Source organism: Acanthaster planci, linkage group LG02 (genome assembly GCF_054643075.1).
Source record: "Acanthaster planci isolate LZ-2023a linkage group LG02, COTS_SCS, whole genome shotgun sequence".
Classification (NCBI taxonomy): domain Eukaryota; kingdom Metazoa; phylum Echinodermata; class Asteroidea; order Valvatida; family Acanthasteridae; genus Acanthaster; species Acanthaster planci.
The window spans coordinates 27,224,670-27,237,928 of record NC_141778.1 but is presented as its reverse complement, the minus strand read 5'-3'; the positions used below and the strand labels follow the sequence as shown (position 1 = coordinate 27,237,928).

The following is a 13,259-nucleotide window of genomic DNA, read 5'->3' as shown; positions in this document are numbered from 1 at the left end:
CACGCCGTAAATATGTCAGAAGCTAAGTGGCATCTGCGTGTAATGGCCACCTGGATAAGTGGGGCTGTGGCTTATGTTCATCTGAGAAGGAAGCCTGGTGGATTATCCCAATACATGTATACTCGATGACAGATAAGATGAGCACTGATAATACGAGGTCATATTTACAACCAGGAAATTTGTTTTTATTTATTTTTATTATTTTTATTTTTTGTTTTGTAAAGTTCCAAAGACCTTGTTATAATAGTGTTCCACTTTTGTTGCTTCAGAAATGTTATTCCAGAAGGCACTATATAATGGAAAGACTGATGGCAGGCCAAGCACTTGAATCATGTCTCGCTGAAGAAGACGGAGGCGGCCATCAGATGGAGTAAGGGTGCTGATGGAATCAACTTCGTCCTCCTTGGATGACAATGCTGCTTGCCCAGTCAGGGACAGGGCATTGCGTTGTTCACAGCCATGTGCAGTCCCATTGGGAATGGCCTGCTCCAGTGGGAGAACGTCCGGCTGGTGTGATTCTGGTGTGGAATCCTGTCCGGTGTCATCATGGCTCACGGCCAGAGAGAGCAGAAGGGGGCTGGTCTGCCAGAAACAGGTCCAAGGTGGTGGAGGCCGGTGGCTGTCTAATGCCGAGGCGACGAGCAATGGTGGTCAGAACTTCAATGATAGACAGTGACATTCAAGCCGCAGAGGTACATGTATGTCTGTGATGGTCAAAGCAGTGCTTCTTGGTTTTTGTGGAATTTGATGAAGAAGAGCACTTGTGCTTGCCTGGCAGCAGAGGTGGCGGAGGTGGCAGACGGGACCCCGAGAGGCAGAACACCTGGGATGCATTCCTGGTTGAGGTCAACGGAAACTGCAGAATTCTGGGCAGAGGGACCAGGAGAATGAGGTCCGACGACCGGGTGATGCCAAGTTGAAAGGCAGAGCCAGATGAATTAGTGGGTGCCGGGGTGTCATGGCTCCACGGCGCGCGCACCAGGCGGGGCAGGCCCCATCAATTGCAGGGAGCCCAGCCCAGTGACTTTGGTATTGGGGTGAGAGGGAGTACATACAAGGGCTGTTGGAGAAATTTTCTTCTTGGCCGATGTCAAACAAAAGATTGTACTTATCGGCATCACTAGGGAAACGCTGGCTGGAATGCCACGTGGATTCCTCTAGGCCATGTCGCACTAAGGGCATAGCGTACTTCACAATGATGGTAGCTGACAGGCCCAGGAGACGTCTGATGGGGTACTCTCTCTGGAGTCCAAGTTGGCTCACCAGGTCTACAATTGAGCAAGCAGACAGGGTCCTTGCCAGATTCTGGCGGTTTACCTGCTCGGGTCTTCCACAGTCGACTACGGAGCTTCCCCGTCAGCTCCATGGGGCCGAACAAACCAGAGGCCTGGCCAGATCCTGGCTGGGACCCCCTGGACAACAGCAAGGCCTTTTCCTCATCCTGGTAGCCAGAGAAGACAAGGGAATAAGACAAACCCTGACAGCCACCCCCTGAATTCAACCAGCTAAGAAAACTAAAATATTTACAAGGAAAACAAGAGCTATTTCACCAAAATGCCAAAACAGCGAAAAATTTCATGCAGATCTCTTACTTCTCCGTGTGATAAGTTTGCAGAGTAAAGTTGCTACGTGTATTGCAAAGCTTACCTTGAAGTCTTCTGCTAGGTAGAAGCTGACTTTAACTAAAAGAAAAAACAGAAAAAGATATTGAAAGTTGACCTTACTGCAAGGTGCTCAGCACTGTCTGATGTATAGATGCACTACACATGTACACATGTACACCACATGCAAATGCAGAGAAAGTCTACAGTTCATGCATGTTCATGGGCTGCCATCTTTAAGTTTCTACTGTTTAGAGAGGCAAGGCAAGCACAAGGGAGAACGAGACAAACCTTGTGTTTGTCAGTAGACAAACACTGAGCTGTTTCAGGAAACTCTTGTGGTTGGATAAAAAAGGAAGTTGGAACGGGCGGGAATCGAGCAGCTGTTGTTAAGTCCGCTGTTCAAAATTTCTACGCGACCAATACCCTCCTTGCTATAGTAGAGCACATGCTTTCCCTGCCAGCTGTTCGGTGTTTTGCCAGATTCCCCCAAAAAGAGGGCCTCCATTACATGCTTTACATGCACAAAGCATATGGCTCTTACTGCTACGGCTTTCAACCCAATAAGACATGCACTTCAAGAGATAGAGCGCTTGGAAAAGTGCACTTTTAATGTCACTTAACATAATCATCTAATGACGCCATCATCACTTAAAGTCAATTTTGTAGATAACACTTCCCTTTCTAAATATCTGCAAAGTTTCAACCCAATCAGACATGTACTTCAGGAGATACGGTACATGTACTTTTGTCTGCTGATAACATTGTCATCACATGAGGTAATTCTCCATTTATAAACCTTCCCTTCCTAACTATCTGCAAGGTTTCAAACCCAATCAGACATGTTCAATACAAACACAATACAAACACAATACAAAACATTATTGTTATCGCGGAAAGAGCACAGAATTTCAACATTTGTCCCTTTTGGTATTCCATACAATGCAATCTGCTCTCAGCGCCACATGCTTGGCAATTTGCCAGCTCCTGAGTATTATGCCCTGTGCATTGTGTGCTGCCAATGTTACAGGCAGATATTGGACATCCATGCACATAGTAGCCAGTGCATTGTATGCAAATGGGATTTCAAGTTCAAAATTTTACAAGGGGAGTTTTGTTGTCAGCGCTTCATCTGTGTGAAGAATTACACCAGTTTATAAGCAATTCATGCAGTTGACTTCAATGTTTCAGCTTTCATCTAATGGACAATTCACTCTTAAATCTTTTACACTTGACGTTTTGTCAAATTCTGAAGAATAAAAGGACTTTTTATTTTAACTGCCGGTATGATGACATCATCAGATCCAAATTTCACACGTCTTAACAGGGTAAAGATCATCATCCACCTCAAATTTCAGCCAATTTTGACAAACTTAACCACAGACATATATTCAAAATTCATTTTTCACAATTTTAAACCTGTGGCTAGAAGGCGCTAGACAATTACGTGATGTGACGACTGGTGATCGAAACAACTAACAAGGGCTTTTAAAAGCTGACCCTTTATGTACACGACAAACTGTGGAGACAAACCTTAAAGGGTTCAGTAAGGCTACGAACTGAATGTGCAGTGCATGTAGGAAGATTACATGTACATGGAGACATGGCCTTAGAAATTATCAATTCTAACTCACCACCAGGCACATCCCATGTCTGGAACAGAGTCTTTAGAATGATATGTGCCACCTCATCCACCAGAAAGTGGAAATGCAATGGGTTCTTCCGGTAGAAAAGGACGGATTTGATTAGGTTGGTCACTTCCCGGCTGGCATTGTGACCCGCACAGACCACAGCTACGTGAATGATCTCACACTTGGGCACAGCTGGCTGTTGGTTTTGGCAGGGACTGCCACTGGTTGATTGGTTGCTGCTGGTGCCTGTGTCATCACTGCCATTCACTTTGACATTCTGGTAGGTCTCGTAGGTCTGCTGCAGTTGAGCTTGTGAGATGCTGTCAGGCAAATGTACCAAAAGGACAATCATTATTTTCATTACTCTAAGTCTAATATTGGCAAAACTCAACATTATTTTTATTTGTCAAACAATAATATACAAGTGTATAAACAAAGGTAGATGTACATGTACATACTTGTACATGTACACCTCTATTTACACTGTAATAGATGTGGCCAAGCACAACCTTTTTGGTATCACAGCACCATTGAGGAGGCCCCCCATTGAGGAAATTACCAGTAAATGGCCATTATGAGATTATGAAGATGCAAGGGCATTAACCACTTAGCGCCGGGGCATTTATGAATGTTGATGATGCTGGGACAGGATAATTTCCCTTTTTGGGGGGTTTTCAAAATTCTTTAAAAATTCATCTCTTCATTTACTGGACACTTACATGTACACCCACACTAAGGACTGTCTGGTTCCTACTCTAATCTGACAGGCAACATCTATTGAGGCTGGAGTACACGTATTTCAGCCAGGCCTGCTGCCTTGTAAAATGAGCCCAGATTGTGCGGCGTTACATAATTTTCTTTTGTTCACAAAATTGGCACAGTACGCTGCTGACCTTTCTTTCAATAGGGGCCAGATTAGCATGCATGGATTATTGCTGCCGTTGTGGAACACTTTTGTCCCCGGTGGTAATCTGCTTGCACTAAATCCCCCAAACCGTGATACACTGTTTAAAATCAAGGCTGGATTATCTCCACTATTGAGAGTGAAAACATGTAGGTAATGCCCAGCAGCCTGGTCTTTTGTTACGAGTAAGGTCTTTTGTTACAAAGCCCAGTTCCCTTGTCTGATTTCAGAGACCCCGGCCACACACATGAAGAATACGGTTCCGGTACCGGAAACCCCGGCAGCAAGTGGTTAATCCCAGTGGGGATGGGAAGTACATTTACATGTACATATCTCCCACTTTTTGACCTTTGATTGGCTACTGAATCTTCTCCCCCCCCCCAAGGGTTTCATGGTAAGACAAAAAATTAAGGCAGATTGTAAAGAATTTTTCGGACTTTCCAACAATCAAATTGTATTCAATAACACTCAAAAAAGATAATTTAATGCTGTTTTGATGTAAGGTTTTGCAGGTGTGTAATATATACATGTATAATACAGATGTGCATGAGTAACATGAACACTGTCCCCTAGTGTCATATACATGTATACATGTATAATACAGATGTGCATGAGTATCATGAACACTGTCCCCTAGTGTCATATACATGTACAGTATAATGTCAGCACCACAACCCCCTTCCCTCCATTTCACATTTCAATGGCCGAAAAAGTCATTCCTTCACAATTCGCGGAGTGTTGTAAAAACATGAGTGATTGTTCATGTAAATGAATAAAGTGATAAATCCAGGATATTTCATGACAATTTGACACAGTTTGAAGGTTTTTGAAAGCATTTTTTTGTAATTTGTTTAGTGTTGTCATGGTGCATGGTCATGACACCACGGCGCATAGTATTTGGACATTTTTGTTGTCTTCATTTCCATCTGTTCTCTGCTCTAATCAACCCAAAATATATCACATTTATATTTTGAATTTGAAATGTCCTATTTTTAGAGAGAAAAACAAATATAATGAGATAAAATGCAGCAAATAACATTTTGATTATCGCGGTGTTCCGATATTTCCTGGATTGCGGAAAGTAAACAAACTTTGAAGATGGCAGTGCTCACATGAAAAAAAAAATTTACCGGCAACGGTGCTTGTGAACTTTGCTACGCGTAGATGCCAACTTTCTTTATAACTTTTTGCAGCAACTGAAAGTGTGATACATGTATATAGAAGTGATATTTCATGTCAATCATTTGAAACTGAATGATTGTGATTGTTTGTAATTTTGGGATTAGTACTATCAACATGATCAATACTCAAATACACATGAAAACTAGCAATGAACATGTACATGTATTTTTTTCTATACAACTTCCGATTCCGTAGGTCAGAAGTCACTGAGGTCAATAAAAGGTCACAGAATTGTAGCCCATCATCTGTTATACAAAGTGTAAAAATATTAAGTACAAATAAACAATTTATTGAGGTTTTCCTAAACATACAGTATGTGGACAATTGAGAGCAACTGTGTGAAAAGAATATGGGAGTGGAAGGGTTAAATCATGCAATGGTGACGTCATACAACACTCTAGCGCCCTCTACCAACAGCTTGAAAAATGTAACAAATCTATTCTGAAGAGATGTCTGTGGTGAAGTTTGCTGGAATAGGTTGAAAATTGGTAGATACAGTGACCTTTATGCCTGCAACATATGTGCAAAAATTTGGGCTGATGAAAACATCAGACCAGAAGTTATAATGAAAAAACCTTTAATTCATTCAAAGTCACCAAAAAAATCAATCCCAACAGCTCCAGTCTGAAGATACTGTCAAAAGCTAGAATGACTATCTATATACATGTATCCATTGTCTAAAATGTTTAGCTTCTTGCAATGTTCACACACCCTGTGCACGGCTAATGAAAAAACCTGCCATCTGATGAAAATGTCAGCAACTCGATCCATAGGGGTAAGAGCCGTAGTGATAAGAGCCATAGGCTTTGTACACGCAAAGGGTATGATACAGCCACACTGTTTCAGGGCAGTGAAAGGTATCACCTTTTGGGTAACTACTGTAGTGCTGTATCAAGGAGGGCAGCAGTCCCACAGACCTGAATTTGATTTCGGCCAGTTACATGCCAGTAAAACCACTGTATCTTCTGAAGTGCATGTCAGGCCATGCATGTGCTGTGTGTTAGTACATTTTGAAGTGCAGGCTCTGTTTGATACCTGCCCATTCTTACCTCTTTTTTATCAAACTGAAAGAGCTCAGTAGACAAATGCAACGTTTGTCTCATTTTCTCTTTGCTATGCTGGACGGCCATGTTGCTTTGCAGAGTGATTGATAATCAAACAGTGGGTGGGCCGTGAGGGTGAACCAGGCCATTCATCGGGCACACCGGCATAAAGAATGCTGCACAGCGGTATTGTCTGTACCAATACGGCCAGATTTCATGAGTACATGTACGCAGCTGTATTGTATAGCTCATCGGGGTGGAGTGCTGGGGTGCTTTTGTTCCCACTGATAATCCACTTGCGCTTGCATGGCAAACAATGGTAATGTTTCAGAACAATTATGGATTACCTCCGCTAATGCCAGCACTCTGCGCTGACAGCATATGAACCTTGATTGGCAAGTCACAGCAGCTCAGTCTTTTGTTACCAAAAGTTTCAATTTCGGGCACCCCAGCCATGAAACACCACACTGTGTTTCAGGTACCGGGCACGCCGGGGGCAAATGGTTATAGTACTACATGTACATGTAATAAAACAATTGGAACTGTGTGAATGTACCACAACATACATGTAGGAAGGAGGAAGAAAATCTGTGTGACACTACAAAATTGTAAGGATTTTGTTGGTACATGAACATGTATTTCTTTATTGGTGCATGTGTACATGTATACACTTAATTTTACATGTATTTCTTAATCTCTTTCACAATCCATTATTTTCTATTTTATCAGAACAAGATAATACCTTCCAATGGGAGGTGGGAAAATTCAATACTAACATGAATCAAAGCAGCAAATTACAATGTATTCTCCACAGAGGTGAAGAAGGGTGTAAGGGGAATGTACCTGAGTTGTTTTCTGAGCATCTGGTTCTCTCGTTCCATCTCCAGGAATTTGTCCGCCATCGTCTCTTTCTTCTTGAAATCCAACACATCCTCCTTTGACTCACTCCAACCTGAATGGGAACAGCAAATGTACCAGAAATGATCCACCATATGCATGGACATACACTGTACTGTGGCGGTATTTCAGAACCTACGGTTTAAGGCAGACAGTCTTTGGGTCATCGGTCACCAATACACATGTATATACTGGTACATGTATAAGATGTACACATCCTGGTATACATGTATGTGCATGTCCACAGCGGACACAGTAAAATTTATGTTGCCCAATGAACACAAACTGACAGCAGAACAAACAGTGCAAACATTTATGCAAACACAGCCCAAGAGGGCGCTATGCATGAGTAGCACCCTCTTTCAGATTTTGCTCCTGTTTTTGATCATTTCGGTGAATTCTCAGGTTTAAATCTTTTCAACCTAGTTTTCTGTATTAGGAGATTACGTTCAAAAATGTTTGATATTGTTTTTAGGAATTTGGACCCTTCATTGTCCCGATATCTACTGATGTCTGGGTCAAATATGGTTTTAAACCACTGTGCACAGAAAACATTTACAGAAATGCTGGACTACTACTTGCAATTTGGCTACACCCGAAGGTCCAGTAGTGCCCTGTCGATACTTACAGACATTTGATAGCAACTGACGGCAGTTTACTGCCACGACAAGGAATGTTTGCAATTGTGAATAAACCTTTTTCAAAGAATTTTAAACCACATTTATGAACCTTTCAAACTAAACTACATGTACATGTGTTTACACAACTGTTTGCTTCTCCATTTTCAATGTTGTCTCAACTCGGCCTTGGAAAATTTATTAGTAAATATACTATAAATATCTGAAGCATATATCCTTTTTTCATTCCAACAGAGAGCAAAGTTAAAGTACGCTAAACAAATCCGCAACGGCGATGCAACCCCCAACTTCCCCGGGTGTTTCTGTAAAGACAGTTGACAATACATACAGGGAGTGAGAAAATTTTCTAAACCCTAAAGTGGCAACCCCTATTCAGAAGCCATCATTGGATTTGTTGCTCATTAATCCTCAACAAGTAGTCAACTAATCTTTCCTTGATTTGTGTTGCGATGTGTTATGAACCCAGCTTGTAAGGGGGACATGGAAGCCGGACAATAGGTTGGACATGCACATGGACCACCCAAAAAGGTTTCAAACTAAGTGGGGCTTTATCTATCTAAACAATAGGTATTCCCAAATCAAATTTCCCAATTCAGGAATTTCACACTCGACACAGACATGGTTAAAAGAAAACTCTTACGCTTCCCAAGTGCCCAATGACCATCGCCCCCGAGAGCAACGACAGAAAACATGACCAAAATGACTGACTTATAGTATTGCTACTTGCAACGTAATCTTTTTCGACCAGCAGCATCATAACTATACATGTACTTGTGTGGCTTTACTTGCAAAGGACTCTAACAGGGAACTGGATTGAAAAATTTAATGTTAAACCTTCTTTTGCCATTTATCATTAGCGCCCTGAAATGTTCATATTAGACTCGATAAACTGCACGGTTGTAATTTGAATTTTCCATGTACACAACAGCCTTGCTTACAGAGCCATAAACATGAAAGCTTCGAACTAGCAGACGATTATGTACCTCTCCATTTTCAAGTTAGTCTACCCAGTCTTGAAAATTTAATAGTAAACATTTTTAATCTAATGCATATACCTTTTAATTCATACCAAAAGAAATCAAGTTTAAAGCAAAAACGCAAGTATTAGAATTCAGTGTTGGAACCCAACACCTCCCCCATGGCGTTTCTAAAAAAGACAATAGCATTCATGCAGTAAGTGAGTGTGTTTTCTAAACCCAGTAGATAATCAATGAATCTATTGATCCCATTGAATTCACGAGGGCGGAATCCTCGACAAGTGCTGATCCGCTTCTTGATTTGTGCAGTGATGTGTTAAGAACCCAGTTTGTGGAAGCTAGACAAAAGGTTGGACATGCACATGGGACATCATAAGAGGTTCTACAGTGTACATGTAAGTTAGTGGGGGTTAAAGAATACACACTGTAGGTATATCCAACTCGAACTTCCCAAATTAGGAATTGCACTCAAAAACTAAACTTTTCTGAGGATAAACATTTTGCCTAAAGCAGTAAGAATTTTCTAAGTCATGAAATTCACATGTACCGAACCTCTCACTGCAACATTGGAGTTTCCAAGCAGAGACATTGCCATACGGCCATTTTGCCTTTGATACTAGGGTTGTTTTAAGTTATCACGAAGGATTCCAATTTATTACGAGGAACGTACTGTAGGCCAGCACTTGTCAAACTGTAGATCATGGTTCAGTAGAGACAACACTTAATTTATAAGCCAGTTTCTCCGAGAGAAATAGACACTTATCCTAAAAGAGACAGAATCATTCCCTGAACACCTTGACAACACCAAGTTTTGAGTCTTTCATGGCTCACAGACTGGGGGAACGTTGTCCCACCTACATGTACAAACTCAATCGAGCTTTGCCAAATTTTATTGTAACATCATCTCAGCTATTACACAAAAAACAAACTATTAGGGCATTTGAATAAATCAAATTGTCGTATTCACCGAAAGATTTCGATCGATACGTATGACATGTCCGGACAACCAAACTGTACGTCCGTGTCTTATTTTCTGTGACATGTTCTGTGTGGCAGGTTCAAAGATTCATTCTAATTGGTTTTACCTTGCATAAACAATAATTTTCTTATGGTCTTTGTTTATAATGAATGTTTCACAGTTTTTTTTCTGTCTGAACGTTGGACGCTGAGTGACTGAATGGTAAACCCCGGTTGTGACCCCCCCCCATCCGTCTCGGACCTGTTTTTATTTAGCCTAAATGTGTTTGGATATCAGTTTCGCTGTGCTGAATCCCACTGTGTAAATCTTCTGAAGTTTTAAAGAAGTTAAATTTCAGGCATTCATTTTCACAAAAACTCGCACACACTACGATTTAGAGATACAATAAATTTGATCCTCGGTTTAGGGCAAGTCCGGAAAAAATGTACTCCCCTAAAGTCATAAAAAAATCTTTTATAGATGTGTTGGCTCTAAAAAGAGCTGTTTGGTTTGAATGTGTGAGTGCTAAAACCCAGATGCACATCCTTTCCTCTCTACTACTGCAGGCATAACCTTATGCAGGTGGTCTATGTACCTCATACACAGTTCTGGGGTTGGCGTCGTCTGCCAGAATTCCAGGATGCCTGTCTTGAACTGTTCAGCATTCTTGGGCTTTACTCGCCTCTGGAGGTGGTGTTTCAGTTGATGCCAGAGGTTCTCGATGAGGTTGAGGTCTGGAGACTCAGCGGGAGTTTTGAATCAATCCAATCCCCTTTTCCCTCATGAAGTCAGTTGTAGCTCTACATGTACATGTACTGTATGTTTGGGATCATTATCCCATAGGAATCTGTATCCATCAGGGAAGACAGACTCAACAAATGGCAAAAGAGTGTTTTTCAGGATTCCTTCTTGATAGAATGTGCTGTCCATGATTTTCTCAAATAAGAGCACTTCAGTGACCCCTCGTTTTGAAATTCCCCCCAAACATGAACCTCATAGGGATGCTTTGCCTTTGGTTTTAGTGGTTGGCCTTTTTTTCTGAATGTAAGTTTACTATGGGCCTCCATCTGGATTGAACATTCATCAGTAAAAATGACGTCATCAAAAGTATCGTTTCGGGCGGCTCGGCAAAACTCGAGTCTTGCTTGTCTATTCGGAATGCGAATCATTTGGCAATATTGTATCCTCATTTTCACCCATTGTAGTTTTTTCCTCACCCGCTTTACTGTGGAAAGAGAGACCTCAACCCTTCGTTGCTCAGGGCTCGCTGAATGTCTTTGGCAGTTAGCTCGTTGTCGTTCTCATAGAGGGTATCTGTAAGATCAAGATGCTGTTGTTGGAGTTTGGAGCGTTCTCCCAGCCTTGGCTTGTCAGTGAGCCCTCCATGCTCCTTGTACCACTGAAGAAAGCACCCAACTGTTCTTGTCTCCGTCTTGAAACCACTCCCGTCAAAAAGTTTTCAGCGAATGGCCGCTAGAGAATGCCCATCTTTATCCAGACAGACAATCTGATGTTTGATGACTAGAGGCAATCTACGTCTTGACATGATGCTGACGATCAATGTGCTATAATTGATACAGCTACATGTAGCTAGTTACATGTACCGGTATGCTCTTATACGTTTAGGTAACCGATGTCCTCCTACACATGTGTAACTTACAAGTAAGCCTTAAGACATCGCAAAGCATGTACAAAATGTACATGCCACGTACATCCCCACCACTCACCTCGTTTGTGCGCATGCCCACTGGATGGACCAATGACAGTAGGATTGCAAAAAAATAAAAACACACAACAAGATCTTTAAATACATGTATATACATGTACATATACATGAAATTGGAAATTTTTGAAGTTGAATTACGTTATGCTAGATAACTGAAAATAGACACAGATTTGGATCTTTAAATGTTATCAGGTTGTCGCTATAAGCCGCAGCGAAAGGACCATCTATGTAATGTACTTCGTTTTCTCGCAGGTCCGCTGTTCCCTGTTAGCCTTTCCATATCACTGTCGCTATTTTGAGCGGTGAGAACCAGGGTACCATGCATGTTTGGACCATGTTTGGACTATGGCCTGCCACACGTGATGCCCATCGTACGCGTACCTCATGCATACTGGCGGTGGAAGGTGGCTCACATTTTGAAAAAATGAAGAGTGAAAATGTACTGTTTATTCAACTCCGCGTACGTTCGTCTACAAGTGTTTCGAAAAATTTGATGATCTCTTTTAAACATTTTGACATGTAGAGCAAATTTCCCCTTTGCGTCTATAAAAAAAAAATTCTTATAACAGAAATCAATAATACAAATTTTATTTAAACAGAGACAAGAAATCCAAAATTTACATTAAACTGGAAGACTCGGCCAGAAAATCGAATTAAATTTGAAGCAGGTGATCAAAAACAACAATGAGTTTTCGGAAATCTCTTTTGCCGAGGAAAAGGGAAAAGCAAACGGGAATGACCACTGACGGTTCGTAACCAATATGACGGAGAGCTGAACAAACGATCACATGCAAGTGTTATGTCTGCATACCTTTAGTAAAAGGAAGAAATATTTCCTGAATATTGGAATGGGAAACATAAACTACAAGTCTTATCATAATATCGGTCCACCCGGCATGCACCAAGTCCTCAACCCTATTTCTTATATTCGGAAGTGAGTTTCTGGCACGGCGTTATCACGTCCTTCAAGTCAGGCATTTTATTTTCAATTTATATCAGTCAAAATGGCAAATATATTTTACAAGGGTCCTTTTCGAAATGATTCTTTCAGAAAGTGAAATACACACCTGTAATGTCAATTGCAGGTCACGTTTTTGCTGTGCCAAAGACAACGTCAAGAAGCCATGGCCCAATTTGTGATCGGTCACAATCGGACACACTGATCTCACTCATTCTACGCGGGTGCCTGTTCCCCGCACGTTCCTCGCTCGTTATACTTGACAGTGGGGTGCTTCCATCCCTCGCGGAATCATCCCCTTGTCTCGCCTCGTTTAATGCTCGCTCGTTCCTCGGACACTCGCGAGTTTTTTCCGAGGGCTCGCGCTCAGTCCTCGAGATTGAATTGAGGCAACTCGCGAGTGAAAGGAATTACCAGTGGGCGCAACTGTATACCCCACGCCGCACAGGTGTGTACACTTTCAACTTTCAACCATCGTTGCAGTGAACGTACCTGTAACCGTATCCGAACGATGTGCTGCGGCTGCGGCCGCACGAACAAACGTGCAGCCGCAGCAAATCAATCAGATATCGCCGCCGCGAAAAGCCCAGAGAGGTATTACCCTATGCTCAATTGTGAGACCCCCTATCCCTAGTCTGTTCTCCAGTCGTGTTAGCACTCCTGACTGCATGGCCCGAGCAGTCAGAATGTTCGACTCGAGTCAGAATGTTGAAGAATGCAATGCTACATGTACTTTAGAAAACG

At 41.9% G+C, this 13,259-nt stretch overlaps 1 protein-coding gene across 1 annotated transcript in view; it reads right to left on the bottom strand.

Moving 5' to 3' along the window:
- The window catches only part of LOC110975888 (xylosyl- and glucuronyltransferase LARGE1-like), a 67,466-nt gene that overhangs the window by 45,742 nt on the left and 8,465 nt on the right, over positions 1 to 13,259 (bottom strand). The window contains exons 3-5 of the mRNA XM_022228753.2: positions 7,205 to 7,313; positions 3,236 to 3,552; positions 1,648 to 1,682 (exon numbers count right to left, since the gene is read on the bottom strand). Coding sequence (XP_022084445.2) covers positions 1,648 to 1,682; positions 3,236 to 3,552; positions 7,205 to 7,313 — 461 coding nt within the window. The remainder of the gene's footprint in view (positions 1 to 1,647; positions 1,683 to 3,235; positions 3,553 to 7,204; positions 7,314 to 13,259) is intronic.